The sequence below is a fragment of the Culex pipiens genome, chromosome 2 (genome assembly GCF_016801865.2).
Source record: "Culex pipiens pallens isolate TS chromosome 2, TS_CPP_V2, whole genome shotgun sequence".
NCBI classification, from domain to species: domain Eukaryota; kingdom Metazoa; phylum Arthropoda; class Insecta; order Diptera; family Culicidae; genus Culex; species Culex pipiens.
This window is the reverse complement of record NC_068938.1, coordinates 44509550-44524236: the sequence shown is the minus strand read 5'-3', so window position 1 is coordinate 44524236 and position 14687 is coordinate 44509550. Positions and strand designations below refer to the sequence as shown.

The 14687-nt window shown below is 40.9% G+C and overlaps 2 protein-coding genes and 1 long non-coding RNA gene across 4 annotated transcripts; 1 reads left to right on the top strand and 2 right to left on the bottom strand.

Moving 5' to 3' along the window:
• Nucleotides 1-21: 21 nt before the first annotated feature.
• On the bottom strand, nt 22-3473 carry LOC120426939 (uncharacterized). 2 transcript variants are annotated; one of them, XR_005606781.2, is made up of 4 exons: nt 2974-3203; nt 2297-2607; nt 1753-2236; nt 22-149 (listed from the first exon to the last, which is right to left on the bottom strand). It is a non-coding gene; the product is annotated as an uncharacterized LOC120426939 (long non-coding RNA). The 2 variants fall into 2 exon arrangements; XR_005606780.2 differs by lacking the exon at nt 2974-3203 and adding an exon at nt 3217-3473 and having other exon boundaries at nt 23-149.
• A 2403-nt stretch (nt 3474-5876) lies between these two features.
• On the bottom strand, nt 5877-7312 carry LOC120426942 (uncharacterized). Its single transcript, XM_039591764.2, has 3 exons — nt 7121-7312; nt 6931-7032; nt 5877-6867 (listed from the first exon to the last, which is right to left on the bottom strand). Exons 1-3 carry the CDS (start codon nt 7203-7205, stop codon nt 5879-5881), a joined length of 1176 nt encoding a protein of 391 aa, XP_039447698.1. The 5' UTR covers nt 7206-7312; the 3' UTR covers nt 5877-5878.
• Nucleotides 7313-7427: 115 nt separating this feature from the next.
• On the top strand, nt 7428-9426 carry LOC120426948 (uncharacterized). Its single transcript, XM_039591773.1, has 2 exons — nt 7428-7648; nt 8316-9426. Exons 1-2 carry the CDS (start codon nt 7573-7575, stop codon nt 9326-9328), a joined length of 1089 nt encoding a protein of 362 aa, XP_039447707.1. The 5' UTR covers nt 7428-7572; the 3' UTR covers nt 9329-9426.
• Nucleotides 9427-14687: the final 5261 nt, after the last annotated feature.

Here is a 14687-nt window from a genome sequence, read left to right as displayed (position 1 = left end):
TTGCACTGCATTATAAATTTTGTTTTAACTAGTTTGTCGAATCACAAATAAAGTGGAATAAAAACTATTTTTTTTGCCTCGCCTTTGTTTTGTATTCACCATTGTCAACAGTTTGTTGTGCTGTTAAACTTGAAAATTTAAAAACTAATCTTTTGCCGAAGGAAATTAAATTCTGTAATTCTGTAATTTCGGAATACATTCGTCCGGCTTCAGCTGAAGATTCATGCTGTCCCATGTTGCATGTTCGAGTGTAGACCTACGGAAAACCTTGCCGCGAGGAGAGGTGAGTGAACCTGTACACGAGCCACCTACGACATAATTCCTCGGGCGGCCCAGGTCAACTCGAAGTTACCCCAGGCACCCCCAGTGCAGGACACATTGGGGGTAGAAAGCGGATAGATATTTCAGTGAATACAATAATTATGACAATATAGTTTCATATAATCCTTATTCCTTGATCTTACCTTTTGACACTATCAAACCTAGCAATATTACTATTGCATCTTACCATTCCCTTTTGATAGTGTCAACTTCAAACCTTCATCCATTGTGCAATTAAAACGTAATTTCCGCTATACTCTTCATGCGGAATCGTCGTCTACTTTCTTCGCCTTATTATCACTGAACCACGACGCGATATTGTTCTCACATTTTTTGAGCTTAATCGACCGATTGTTATTCACGCACTTATAAAAATACTTGTTCTGTTACGCGGCTTTGTGAAAAATACACGTGTGTTGGCTGATACAATGACTTTTCGGTCATCGTATGCTCGCAAGGTACATGAAAGAGAAAAAGAGAAAAAATGGGATAAGTACAATGTAAAATAAAATCGAACATTAAATAACAGACTAACACCGAAAGAAAGAATAAAGAAACCTTATTTTGCAACTAGACAGAACTACCAACTTGTAACGAGAAGTTTACAAGAAAACAACTGAAGTTGTGAAATATGGGACAGGACAAACAAACTAGAATAGTTAATATATATAATAAAACAGATGGAACGTACCTTTAATCATATAAACAGTTATGCCCAAATTTCTTACCAATTTTTTTCAGCAGTTACATTTCTACAATAATGTATTGCGATTCCAAGATTGAAGAATAGATTAGTTAAAGTTTGTGAGGTAAGGGACAAGTTATAGCAATAGCAATATATAAGTAGATGGATAGATTTTACTAAATTTTATCTTAAAATAAAAGGAAAAACTAGCTTGTTTTTGAAAATAGTCAATGCACCAATTGCAAACATACAGCATTTCACGTTCACACCGTATGGAGTAAGAGTGATAAACTATATGTCCACATTCGGCGCATCACCTTTTTCAAAATACAGGAAATGATAGAAGGAAGGCTCCATTATGTAGAGCGGAAGGCTTCTGCAACACTTAGAACTCAGACCAGGCATCCTCTGAAATAAAAGAGAAAGACAAATATTAAAATTGTGGTATTATCACTAAATCCTATCATCCTTTCACCCCCCAAGACATGGTCTATCCTTCGTGCCTTCGTGTCTTGGGTGATGGCGAATTCTACCTTCTTCAATGATCTTCGGATCACCTCCAACTAGAATTCACAACAGGACCTCCCTCGGCTCCAGTTTACAACATGACAGCGACGAGAACACAGCCGAATGGGAGTTGACAGTATCAAATGCATGCTATACCCTTTGCTTGCTGGATACTTACTAATAGCAAAGGGCGAGAGTCCTGCGACTCTCAGCAATCATGAATACTGCCCATTTGCCACCTTTTGCCGAAGGAAATTAAACTGAATAAAATAAAATAAATACATCTTTTTCTTATAATTACATTTCAAACTGGCCCAAACTTTTCCCACTCAAGTTGAACATGTCGGGGCTGGGTAATCTTCTTGCGCATCATGTTGAACCAGTCATTTCGATGCGCGAGACCAGCGACTCGGGAACGTCCAGCTTGGAGTAGCCGCCCTTGTTGAATGCTGCCAGCACCACATCCAGCACTTGAGCCGGTTTATTTCACGGAATACTGCCCATCCGCAACACTGTGCAGATCTTCGTAACCGGTAGCTCGGGCGGGAAATTTCCACCCTTGTTGAACTCCGTCACTACGAGCATCGACGCCGGCAAAGTGCTACTGTTGTTGTCGAGGTTGCTCATGTCCCCACGGGGGTCCAGATTCTACGCGCCCGCGTGACCATTTGTATCAGCAAGGAGAAGAAACCAGAGAATCTCCGCACGATGTTTGATGTCAGTCTGCAAAAGAACTAGAATTCAGCCCTCTAAATCCTACAGTTAGATCCGGACAAATTTCACGTTTGCACTTAGCTGCTCGTACAGGCCCTAAAATAGATGTAAACCCTGACGGCGCCATCGCTGGACACGAGCTGGTTCATGTTAAGGGAAAGTCCAAATGTAGCCGGTGAAGGTTAATTGCGCTGAAGATCACAACCTTGTTGTCTAAGCTCTGGGAGGCTAGCCTCTTATCGTACGGGGGGTGACTGCGAGCATTCACAGCACAAGCTTTTGTCGTTGGAGGTCGTCACGAAGCGCCGGTTTCCGTTGACGAAGTTGACCAATCCTAGATGACAGTCGTACTCCTGGACGATATCGCCACTGCGGGTGTCCTGTTAGAAAAGGAAATTTGAAGTTTCTTTTCCATTTTATTTTTCAGTTAAAGTAAGTTCCTGCCACAAATAGAAGCTGTTTGTGGTAATCCGAGTCGAACTTTACACAAAACTGAAGGCCTTTTGTTAATTTCATTTGGTTAACCGCGGTGGATTTTCTTGAAATAATTCGAACTGTCAAAAATCCACCAAAGCATCTACCGGTGGATACTTTTCTACCACAGATTTTTGTGCGATCAATGTGGTAGATGCTTTGGTGGATTTTTGACAGTTCGAATTATTTCAAGAAAATCCACCGCGGTTAACCAAATCAAATTAACAAAAGCCCTTGAATCTTCCGAGAGTTAAAGCTTGACACGACGTCACCCCTTTCGGTGTCCGACAGCCCTCTCACACGGCCTGCCGGAGGCGCCGATCGTTATAAATCTCCCAGATATTGATCCGGGTGTCCATGCTGCAAGACAGCAGAAGATGGGTCGATTTAGGAAACCACCGGAACCACCTTGGTGACCGACCCTGGCCTAATTGGAAGCTTTCGGCAGGAAGCACCGGTCGGGGGCACCACTCCTGCGCGAAAAAAAAAACCGGCATCGTGCAAAAACGATCGACCTTGACCAATCGGTTTATCCTCAGTCACGCGGTTCCGGCGCTGCTTTTTGGCCATCATCTCCTCAATCTCAGCCCGCTCGGTCCCGTGCGTTTTCAACACATTTTCCTCATCCTCGTACTTCCCCACGGACTCAATGAAACATCGACGTCTTCCGGCTTGTTGTTCCTATTTTTTATTCTCCGGTCCGATCCGCTCTGGTAGATTCAAACAACGGCTTCCCGTCAGTGGCGCGGCACAAAACCTCCAACGTTTTCGAGTGGACTAGTAAGTAAAAAAAACTTTCCTGATTGCTTTGATTATTTTGGTAACGAAAACTGCAGGAAAAAAATCAAAACAAAAAATGGGTTGCCAAACCCGATAAAAAAACTACTCGATTTATGACGGCAAGGTTGCAAGATCGATTTGATTTTGTTCAAAAGTCGAGCAGACGTTGGTCGCTTTAACTCGCTTTAACGCGCGTTAACTTGCGATAACTTGCTTTAAGGTGGCGTTATGTGAAAACTCGGCACGATGAGTAGCGTTGATGCTTTTCGAGCTCGTTTTTGTGCGTTTTAGTGTGTTATCGCGGAGTGACGTCCCCCTCGTTACGAACAGCAGAACAAAGGGGAGGGAGCGTTTTCTTGGGGCTTTTCTTCACCCTATCTGGCTTGCTTTCGCTGCCGCTGCTGCCCATTTGAAATTCTTCTTGACCGGTTCCTTCCGATGTGAATACACCGCTTTAACATAAAACCACACCAATGTTTTAAACAAAATCAAAAACTCATCGAAACATATTTCAAAAGTTTTTTTTAAAGAGCAGCTGAGATTAAACGACAGCAAAATGAAACTTCCAGATATCTTAAAAAATCTTTTTGAAGTAAGTAAAAACATGAAAGATTGCTAAGAAAGTATCAGAAATTGATTTATTTTGGCGAACACGTTAAGACCTTCAATTTTATTTGCATAGTAATTTCTCCACAAGAAAGTCTAAATTTCCCCCTAGGGGGAATTCCTCACCGGTTGAGAAACACTGCTGTACACCCTTTATTGTTTAGTCCATATTTTAATTATTATTTTCAAAACATAAGGCTTTCTAGGGTTAAATTGAGAACACGCACCGACGTATTTTTGCTAAAAACAATCCGTGCTTGGATTGACTGATTAACGCAGCCAGTTTTACTATGTCGAGAGCGGAATGGTAATTTTAACCCTCCAATACCGAGAGATTGATAATGATTTCGTAATTGCTATCATGCAATTTTGTGGAAGTAAAGTACATTTGACCATATTTGAGTTTACTTTTACCAAAAAGCCACAGTTAATTTATTAAGCAGCATTTTTAGCAAATGTTCTTAAAATTACCATGGTCGGGCTTTCAGTGTAGGGCGTCCCAAAAAATGAAATATGGTCAAAACAGGGGGTTGCTAAAAGCAACCATCTTGGGGGATGAAAAAAGTGCCTTTGTCGAGTATTTTTCAGAAACGCACATAACACACATACTAAAGCCCTTCAAATTTGATCTTCTGGCTCTTCAAGTAACTTTGTAAAGCTATCAGCATAGGAATAATATATTTTAATTAAAAATTAATAAATTTTGATTTTTCAAAACAAAACAAAAACGTCAAAAAACTTAAAAAGGCTGTAACTTAGGCAAATTTCAATTAAATTTCAAAATTCAACATTCAACAAAATGCGGCATTCCAATTGGTTAAACCTAAAGGGAGTTATTGGCATTTTAGTGAAAATATAGAACATTTTTTCAAATTCAAATGAAAAACTGCTCCATCTAGATATCAACTCTATTCGACCTGCAACTTGTAGGGGACATCTGGGACTACCATCTGAGACTGAGAACGCTTTGGGTAAGGCAGTTTAACACTTTTTCTTTTAGTGATTTTTCTTGGTTGTAAATTTTTGCTTAGATCAAATTTTCCGGTGATAATTTTATCATATTCATGTTCCTGAGACAATTACACAATAGAAACATGCATAAAAATGTGTATTTTCATCCATTTTAACCCTTTTTAAAAATCAAAGATAAAAAAAATCAGAAGCTGCCTCTTTCTTGTGACATCTAGAATCTTAGGAAACAAACTTGATTTTCAATAAATGTGATTTAAAGATTTTTTAACTTTATTTTTTTAAAGGGTTAAAATTAATGAAAACAAACATTTTTATGAATGTTTCTATTGTGAAATTGTCTCTGGAATACGAATATGATACAATTATCACCAGAAAATGGGATCTTAGGGGACCCCCGAGCAAAAATTTACAACCAAAAAATTCATTAAAAGTAAAAGTGTCTATTTAATATGTTTAACTGCTTTACTCAAAGCGTTCTCAGTCTCAGATGGTAATCTCAGATGTCCCCTACAAGCTCCAGGTCGAATCGAGTTGATATCTGGATGGAACACTTTTTAATCTGAGTTTGAAAATTGTGCTAGTTTTTCAATAAAATGCCAATAACTCCCTTTAGATTTGACCAATTGCGATGCTTTACCCTGTATTTTGTTGCATTTTTAAGCCCATTTAGATGCATCATTAATTTTTAAATGTAATTGAATTTTGCCCAAGTTACAGCACCCCCACTCCCTCCCCCCCCCCCCCCCCCCTTTGCCATATCGGATTCAAATAAAATTTTATTTTTATTCGTAACACTTTATTTCAAATCATCGCTCTTTTTCACTGTTCCCCACCATCATCCCCCTCCTCTTCCTCCTCCTCTTCGTCCTCCTGCGCATCTCTCGCCGCAGCTGCCGCCAACTGCTCCAGCACGCGCTTCCTGCGCTTAAAAAACTTGGCATCGTTGAAGCGCTGCAGCGAGCGTCGAAACTCGCACTCCATTTCGTCCCGGCTGCAACCGGCAAACTTTTCGCACCCGCTGTCGATCAGCACGTCGACCACGGTCAGCTGGCTCGCGACGCCCGATGGTCCCGCGTCCTTGTGGCTGTTGGACGGCCTACCGGTCCACGTGTACTTGGAGGTGTTGTTGAACAGGTAGCCCACGTTTTTGCGCATGTACGCGAACACGCTCTTGCCGTTCGCTTCCAGGAAGCGCTCGAACAGCTCTTCGCGGATTGTGTTGTCCGCCTGGACCAGCTCCTCCAGCCGGAACAGATAGTTGTCGTCGGCGATGGGGAGCGTGATTTGGGGTTGACGCTTCAGTGGCCGCGCTTTAGTCTGTTCTGCGTGGTGGGGGATTTCCGTTTTGTAGCTTGTGGTGCCGCTGCGAATCGTTGTCATCTCGCTGCGCAGGTCTATGATGTTGTTCTTGACCGTCTTCAACGCACCGTCGTGCGCGCCCAGTTTGGCCACGATCCTGCTTAGTTTTTCATCCAACGCGTCCAACTTGGCGTCCAACGTCTCGAGCGTTACCATACTTGTCGACAACGGTAGAGACGGTTCCGATTTAATTCGGCTGTAAACGGCATTGAACCCATTCTGATCGTCGCCATCGTCAGCAGGAATGTTGTCGTCTTCGTTGTCGTCGTTTTCAGTGACCTGCTTAACTCGCTTCGCTGGCGGGGTCTGCTTGGCCGGGGCGGAGCGAATGGCCGGTTTCACCTGTACGTCGATTCCGTACGGGGCCACCCGTTGCCACGTGTTTTTGACACGGCCGCTCGGAGTCACTCGGGGAGTGGTTGAGCTGGGGGCGTAGATCGAGGATGAAACTGAAACGATAGAGCAAAAGTTAGGCTGTTCGTTGGACGTCTTGATTAGTATGTTCAACTCACCTCTCACCGTTCCAGTGCGATTATTTGGAATCGGCGTAACCACCTCGCCGGGTCTGCGGATAATGGGAGTCTTCTTCTTGGGCGGTGATTGCTGTTTCGGCTCTGGAATAAAAATAGTATAAACCAACTGCCCAACTAACGATGTTCTACGGTAGCATTATTTTCCGAGGAAAAATACTTTCTCGCATACCTTCAGAAGAATGCTCATTCTCGTCCAAATATTCCTCGTCAACGGGTTGATCGTTGTCCATCAGAACTCGCTCGATCTCGTACATTTTGTCACTGTTTAAAACATTCAAAATTAAGCTTGAATTTACTTAAACTTGAAAATTTAACTGTTTCCGCGGCCAAATCGACTCGCTGCCATCCAAACAACTTTTGAGATGTTTGACGTTTCGAAAAGGCGAAGGTGCAATGTTTACAGCCGAGGTAGCGTCACCAGCGGCGCATGACGTTAGCCCTTCATGAGCAGCGCTGTCAACTGCGGCTTGTTTACAAATTGTTGTTTGTTGTTTCCGAGTGTTGGCTTCAGTTAGCGCGTGAAACTTGTTTGTTGCGCGTAAATTTTGTAAATTTAGACGATTTTTCTACTGAAGCTGACGAAAGTTGATTGATTTCGTATGTTCAACACACGCCGCGTTCATGTCGAAGTTTGAGGAAGTGATATTGGGCGAAGCCGAAGTCTACGAGGACACCGAGTATCTGCTGGAAACTCCGGGTATGTTGGGGTGGTTGCGCTTAACCCTCTACTGCCCAAATTTTTTTCGATTTTTTTTTATTTTTTCCGTGTTTAGGAGGTAATTTTGAGCAACTTTTGTTCTACGAAAAACTTTACTTCTCTTGTTTTATATTTTTCTTGTTTCATTTTTAGTATTTTAATTTGCATCTATTTAGTTTATGTTTGTTTTTGGTAATATTTGGCTTATATGTACTACCACCTCCTATGATTACATTTTGCCTATCTAAGTTATTTTTCATGTTTTTAAAGTCACTTTTTTATTTTTTGCTTGTTTTCCACATTTTCTGCTATAAAATGGCACCATTATCATTTAAATTGTAAAAAAATGCGTAGAGCCATAGTCTTGGATACTAGAAAAATTACTGCAAACTTCTTTTTACTTAAAATATAGGAAATGTTAGTAAAAAACACAGCCAAAGTTGACCCCCAAAATATTACATTTTTGAAAACATTGGCAAAGTCACATAAAACAAGTAAATTTTCTAAAACTTTAAGAGTTCTTCTTTCTAATGCTTTTTTAAGATCAAAAATTGGTTGAAAAATTGATTTTTGGCAATTTTTTTAATCGCAGCCCGTCTAAAGGCGGGGTTGGGTTGTAGAGGGTTAAATTAAATTGTCTGAATAAAAAGATTTCGCTTCATTTCAGTGAAAAAGTTGAAAATGACACCAACTCGGCCACAACCCTCGACATCGGGGAAAAAGGTTCCGATCATTCGAAAGGCCGGCGAGGTGGTCACTCCGATGCACCTGAGGACCATCGCAAACGTCGAAGTTTCCCCGATGCTCAAGCCCAAAGCCAAACCAAACTGGTCCAAGATAACTCCACCAACGGTGAGGTCACTGCCCCGCAAACCTGTCGCCTTGCCAGTGACCATTAAGAAGCGCATTTCGCCCCCAACCTCGGACGATGACTCCCGTTCCCAACTCGACGACGAGGATCAGGAACAGGCTGAAGAAGCAGACCAAGAACAAGTGGAAAATCCGGAAGATCAAGCAACCACAAGCACGTACCATCCGTCGGAAGCCCGGATGAAGCGCATCGAGAGCAAGCTGGACATGATCCTGGAAAAGCTGAACCAACACGACGGTGCCCTAAAAGTTCTAAAGTACAACATTCGCGACCTGCGGGTGGACCTCAAAAACAGCACTCGCCAACAGGCGGAAGTCAGCTCATTCGAAGTTCAGAAACGAAAAAACACCCCAATGAAACGCGAGAAGAAACGCCTCGTCCTGTTCCCCGTCCCCGACGACAACTACCTGTACCGCCTCGAAGAGCTCATCCAAACCGACGACGACATCCGCGAGGAGGTCATAACGCTGTTCTCCGACGGTCCCACCACCAGCCTGTACGACTTCCTGCGGCGTAACATGGCGAACCTGTTCGAGAACTGCTCCAAGCACACCTGGACGGGCAAACCGCCCCACAACAGCAACCCGGACGCGCCGCCCCCGCTCCCAGCGTGCAACATGAATCTGATCGAAATACTGGTCGCGACCACCTGCGACAAGTTCCCCCACCTGACGCGGGACTCCATCGAGAAGGAGCTGCGGCGCGCGTTGCAAAACTTTAACGAAGCGCACACGACCAAGCTGAACCGGCGCAAGGTGAAGGAACAGCAGCTCGGCATCGGGCCAGGCGAGATTTCCGATGTGCTGTGAGGTGGGATGAAGTACGTGAGTTTGATTTTCTTTAGAAGCTTGATTTGTAAGGATTCTATACGTTGATGGTACTAATAAACTGAATGAATAAAAGCTAAGCAAAGTTGTTATGTTCTTAGATCGAACCAGAAACCAAATTTTATTCTCTTTTTGATCAACAGCTAGGGCTTCAAAGAAAATAAAAAATAATTTTCGACGCAAAAACGAAAAACCCAAAATTCAAAAGGAGACAAAATTAAAAATGAATCTTCAAAAATTAAAACAGAAAGAAAATCAATCAATTTGAAAAACATAATTTTTAAATCTAAGAATTTCAGAATTTTTGATTTTTTACTTTTTGGAATTATTTGATTTATTGAATATTTTAATTTCTGATTTTCTGATTTTTTAAATTTTTAAAGATTTAAATTTTTAAATTTTTGACATTTTGAAATTTCTAAAAGTTTGAAATTAAAAAAAATAGAATTTTGAAATTTTATTAAATTTTAGAATTTTAAAATTTTATTGAATTTTAGAAATTTTGGATTTTTTAAAAATTAAAAACCTAAAAAATAAAAATTAAAAACTTTACAATATTAAAATTTTAAGCACATTAAAAAAATATAAAATAATTACATTTGTTTATAGGACCTAGAAGTCTAGAAATCAATAAGGCCGTTGCAAATATTTTTTGAAGTTTTTGTCCCTCGACTCTGGTCGGGGTCGAGGGGGGGGGGGGGGAAGGGGTGGAAAAAAATATAAAAATTTAAATTACAAGCCATGGTCGCAGTATTGAATGAAAAAAGTGTTTTAAAATGCATTTTACACCTGTCCAGTTGTTTTGCAATCATTAGTGTTCAAAATATGCAAGTATTGAAGAGATTTTTTTTTCGCCGAAAAAAAAACTTTTTGCGGTGCTGTATATTATAACTCCACAAAAATTGAAAATATTTTTGATCGATCCCAGACATTCTAAATATGATTTTGATTGCAGGAAAATGTATTTCTAATTGTTTTCAGTTGGTTAGACTTCTATTTCCTTTGAAATTTTGAAGTTTTTTGAAAAAAAATTTTTTGCTCCCTGATTTTTCGAACCGTTTTTGAAGGGGTGGGGGGGGGGGGGTTGACGAAAACGAAACTATTGGCACTACGCCCCCCGGGGCATGGCCTTCCTCTAACGTGGGATTTCTGCTCCAGCGCCTCTGACGAGACAGGAGAAACCGGGACCGACGTTTTACTTCACCATCCGATAGAAGCTCAGTGGATAAGGCGTTAATCGAACCCGCGTCTCATAGCATCATCGGGATCGGCAGCCGAAGCCGCTATACCCGCATAATCAAATACCAAAGGTGAAACTGTCGAAATCATAAGAAAATTATTTCTGGTATGGTTACCATTTGTGATATTGTTGATATAATGTCACGACCATATAACAAAATTAAAATGGTACTATTTCCCGAACGGTTACACATATTCGAATGGTTGATTTTTTTTCCTACAATTTAATGAACGGTATCTATTCGTCATACGATTAGGATGGTTCGAAACAGCTATTGTTCATTCCAGTTTGACAGCTTGCTCAGAGCAGACGTGTTTCCTTTGAGCGCGTTTTTGGCGGTGTTTTTTTTTTTAACTTTCGCCGACGGCCATGGCGGCGGCCGCGACGGCGGAGAGTGAGTGGACGGAGCATAGGGCTGAGGATGGAAGGCCGTTCTACTGGAACGCGGCCATGAAGAAAAGTGTGTGGGAGAAACCGGACGGGTTCCAACCCAAAACGCAGGCGGCGACGGGCATGGAAGTGGAAGACTCCGAAGGAGGAGGAGAGGACGGGGGCGAATTTCGTCCCGTGATCAAGGTTCGGCGCAGGAAGGCTAAGGAGGAGATCAACGACGGCAATGGCCAGGAAGTGGAGAAGCTGCTCAGCAACAACAAGTACAGCCCGCTAGCGGAGAAGAGCAACAACAACAACAATGCGAACCCAGCAGCAGAAAAAACCACCCCCGAGGTACCAGCACCCGGCAAGTCGGCAGGGGAGAAGAAGCAGCCGCCGCTGGTGGTGAAAGAAACGAGTTTCGCCCGCCTTGCGAAGGTGATGTCGACATGTGATGTCCAGCCGGAACACAAACTGACGCGGTACGGCACCAAAATTACGTGCTTCTCGAGCGACGACTTCGACACGGTGCAAGCTCACCTGAAGAAGAACAAGGTGCAGTTCTATACGCACGGAAAGCGCAGTGCGAGACCGCACCGGGTAGTAATGCGAGGTCTCCCGAACGCGGAACCGGATTACGTCAAGGAGCTGCTCAAGACGGAACATCAGCTGGACGTCTTGGCAGTACACGCCATCAGGCGGAAGCAGCAGCTTCCCGCCATCGATGAGACGCCTTTCATCGTGCTCTTCCCCAAGGGGCACACCAGTTTGAAGGAGTTGAGTAGCAAGGTAAAGAAAGTGGGATCAGTCGTCGTCCGGTGGGTGGCCTACCGGAACAAAGAACCGCACGTGACCCAGTGCAAGAACTGCTTGCAGTTCGGTCACGGAACCAGTAACTGCCATCTCAAGCCAAGGTGCAGCAGCTGTGGGGGTGCCCACAGCACGGAAAAGTGCAAAGCAGAAGAAAACCAAGCCAAGAAGTGTGTCAACTGCTCTGGATCCCACGAGGGTCTGGACCGCAGCTGTCCCAAACGTGCGCAGTTCATCCAGTCGAGGCAGCAGGCGTCCAAGCCGAAGCCGCCAGCATGGAAGAAGGACAAGCAGACTCCGGCTGTAGCCGCGTTCAACGCGGCGGATTTTCCTCCGCTACCTGGAGCGGTGCCGTCCGTCGGGACGGAAGAAAAACATCCTCGTCCCGCAGGAAGAAGTCCAGATAATACTGGCGCCGGCGCCGGTGCAACCCCGAAGGCGGATCAAGGCGAACCGAAGCTGTACAGCGAGTCGGAGCTGTGGTCCATTTACAGAGAATACAGAGGTCGCTTGAGGCAGTGCAAGACACCCGAGGAACAGATTGACGTGATCGCACACTTGCTGACACATGGCACGAGAAAATGATAATCTAGATCAGTTCCGGTTTTTATTTTTATTTTTCTTTTATTATTTTTTGTACTTTTGATCCTCGGTCCTAGCCTGGTCACAGCACCTAAAGGGACCTAAAAAAAATAAGTTATGAACAAAAAAAAAAAAAAACAGCTATTGTTAGAACATAATAGTACTGTAGCTGGTATGATAAAAGTTATGATACTCGGTATAATTTAGTCAAAGAAACCTAAGCGGAAAATTTCCTAAATTTCCTAAGTCCTAATAATTGAAACAATTGCACAACAATTAATGGTACGATATAATTATTCCTCATATGTTTGGTATTATTTAAAACAGTTTTTGTATGATTGAGCCAAAAATGAATTTTAGCGAAAATTTTCTTAAGTCCCAATGATTTAAACAATTGTTCAACAATTCATGGAGAAATATAACTTTTTGCCATATGGTAAGGATTTTTCGGAACAGCTATTGTTAAAACATAAGGGTACCATAGCCGACGTAGTATTTCCAACTTGAAGTTCAGCGAAAAACTCTTAAGTCCCAAAAATCCAAACAATTGTACAACAATTCATGAAACGATATAACTGTTCGCCAAAAGGATTATTTGAAACAGGTATTGTATGATTGAGCCAAATGAACTACAGAAAAAAAAAATCTTAAGTCCGAATAATTCAAATAATACTTCAACAATACATGGAACGATATACCTGAATTATGGCGAAAATTTTCCTAAGTCCCAACAATTCAAACCATTGTTCAACAATTCATGGAACGATATACCTGAATTATATGGCGAAAATTTTCCTAAGTCCCAACAATTAAACCATTGTTCAACAATTCATGGAACGATATACCTGTTTGCCTAGCTAGCTAATTTATTTTCGTGATAATTTTTATAAGTCCAAATAATTTAAACAATTGATTGACTATTATCAGAACGATAACTGTTCACCATGTGATTAGTCTATAATTTATTTGTATGGTTCTACCAAACATGTTACGATATATTTACGATAAATTTTGAGGCCACATTTCATAATAAAATGCATTTTAAACCGCCAAACGTAATGTAACTGAGATAGCTCAATTAGATAAGGCGGCAGCACCACGGAAGAATCAACAGGAGACACCATCATCAAGCGGTAACAAATCCCGGACATTACAAAAAAAAAAACGCTCACCATTAAAAATCATATGCTTACCATTCCCGTTAAATCCACAGTTTCCAGAACATTTGTAAAGTTTATTTTTTGGCTCCTCCCTTTTCAAATGGTGTCGGTAAGTATCGGTAAAGCAGTTCACCATTTAAAATCGTATTTTATTAATTTGTGGTACGGTTCACATAAAATGAGAATTGAACAGTATGGGGTAGGGTACGACTATGATCCACGAAAAAAATCCCTTGTAAAAATGTATTGTAACATATTTAGGAAAAATCATTCGACAAATGGTGACTGTATGGTTGTTGACTATGCGGGTACCCCTGCGCCACGAGACATAAACTTTGAAAAATATTTGCAACGGCCTAATTTAAAAAAAAATCAAAAAATTGAGATTTTTTTTAAATAAAGACGAAAAACCCCAAATTCAGAAGGAGACAAAATTAAAAATAAATCTTCAACAAATTAAAACAGAAAGAAAATCTATCAATTTGAAAAACATAATTTTGAAATCTAACAATTTCAGATTTTTTGATTTGTTACTCTCTAAAATTTTGGAATTATTTGATTTATTAAATATTTTAATTTCTGAGTTTCTGAATTTTTAAATTTTTAAAGATTTTAATTTCTAAATTTTTGACATTTTGAAATTAAAAAAAATATGAAATTTTATTAAATTTAAGAATTTTGAAATTTTATTGAATATAAGAATTTTTAAATTTTAGATTTTTAAAATTTTTGAATTTCAGAAATTTTTGAACTTTTGAATTTAAGAATTTTTTTGTTTTCGACATTATAAAATTTGGAAATGTTGTTTTTTTTTAATTTTTAATTTTTGTTTTTTTTCATGTTTGTTCTCACAAACCAGAGCAGACCAGAAAATGGGTACCCGACAGGTGCCGACACTTATTTTTCTTCTACAGATGAACTATGAATTGGCAACTTTTCTTGATCGCGTTTCTTCCGATCTGCATACCGTACTTTAATATAAAAGCAAAACAAGATGTTCTAATAATAACAAACGATAAAAAAAATGCTTTATTTGATACTTGATTACCATATTCAATAAAACATTATTCATTATTTCTGTCATTATATAAAAAAATCATAACTTCTTTGAAATCACCAACAAAAGGGTGATTGTGGGAATGACGGAGTTTTTTTCAAGGTGGCAAATTTGATCTCA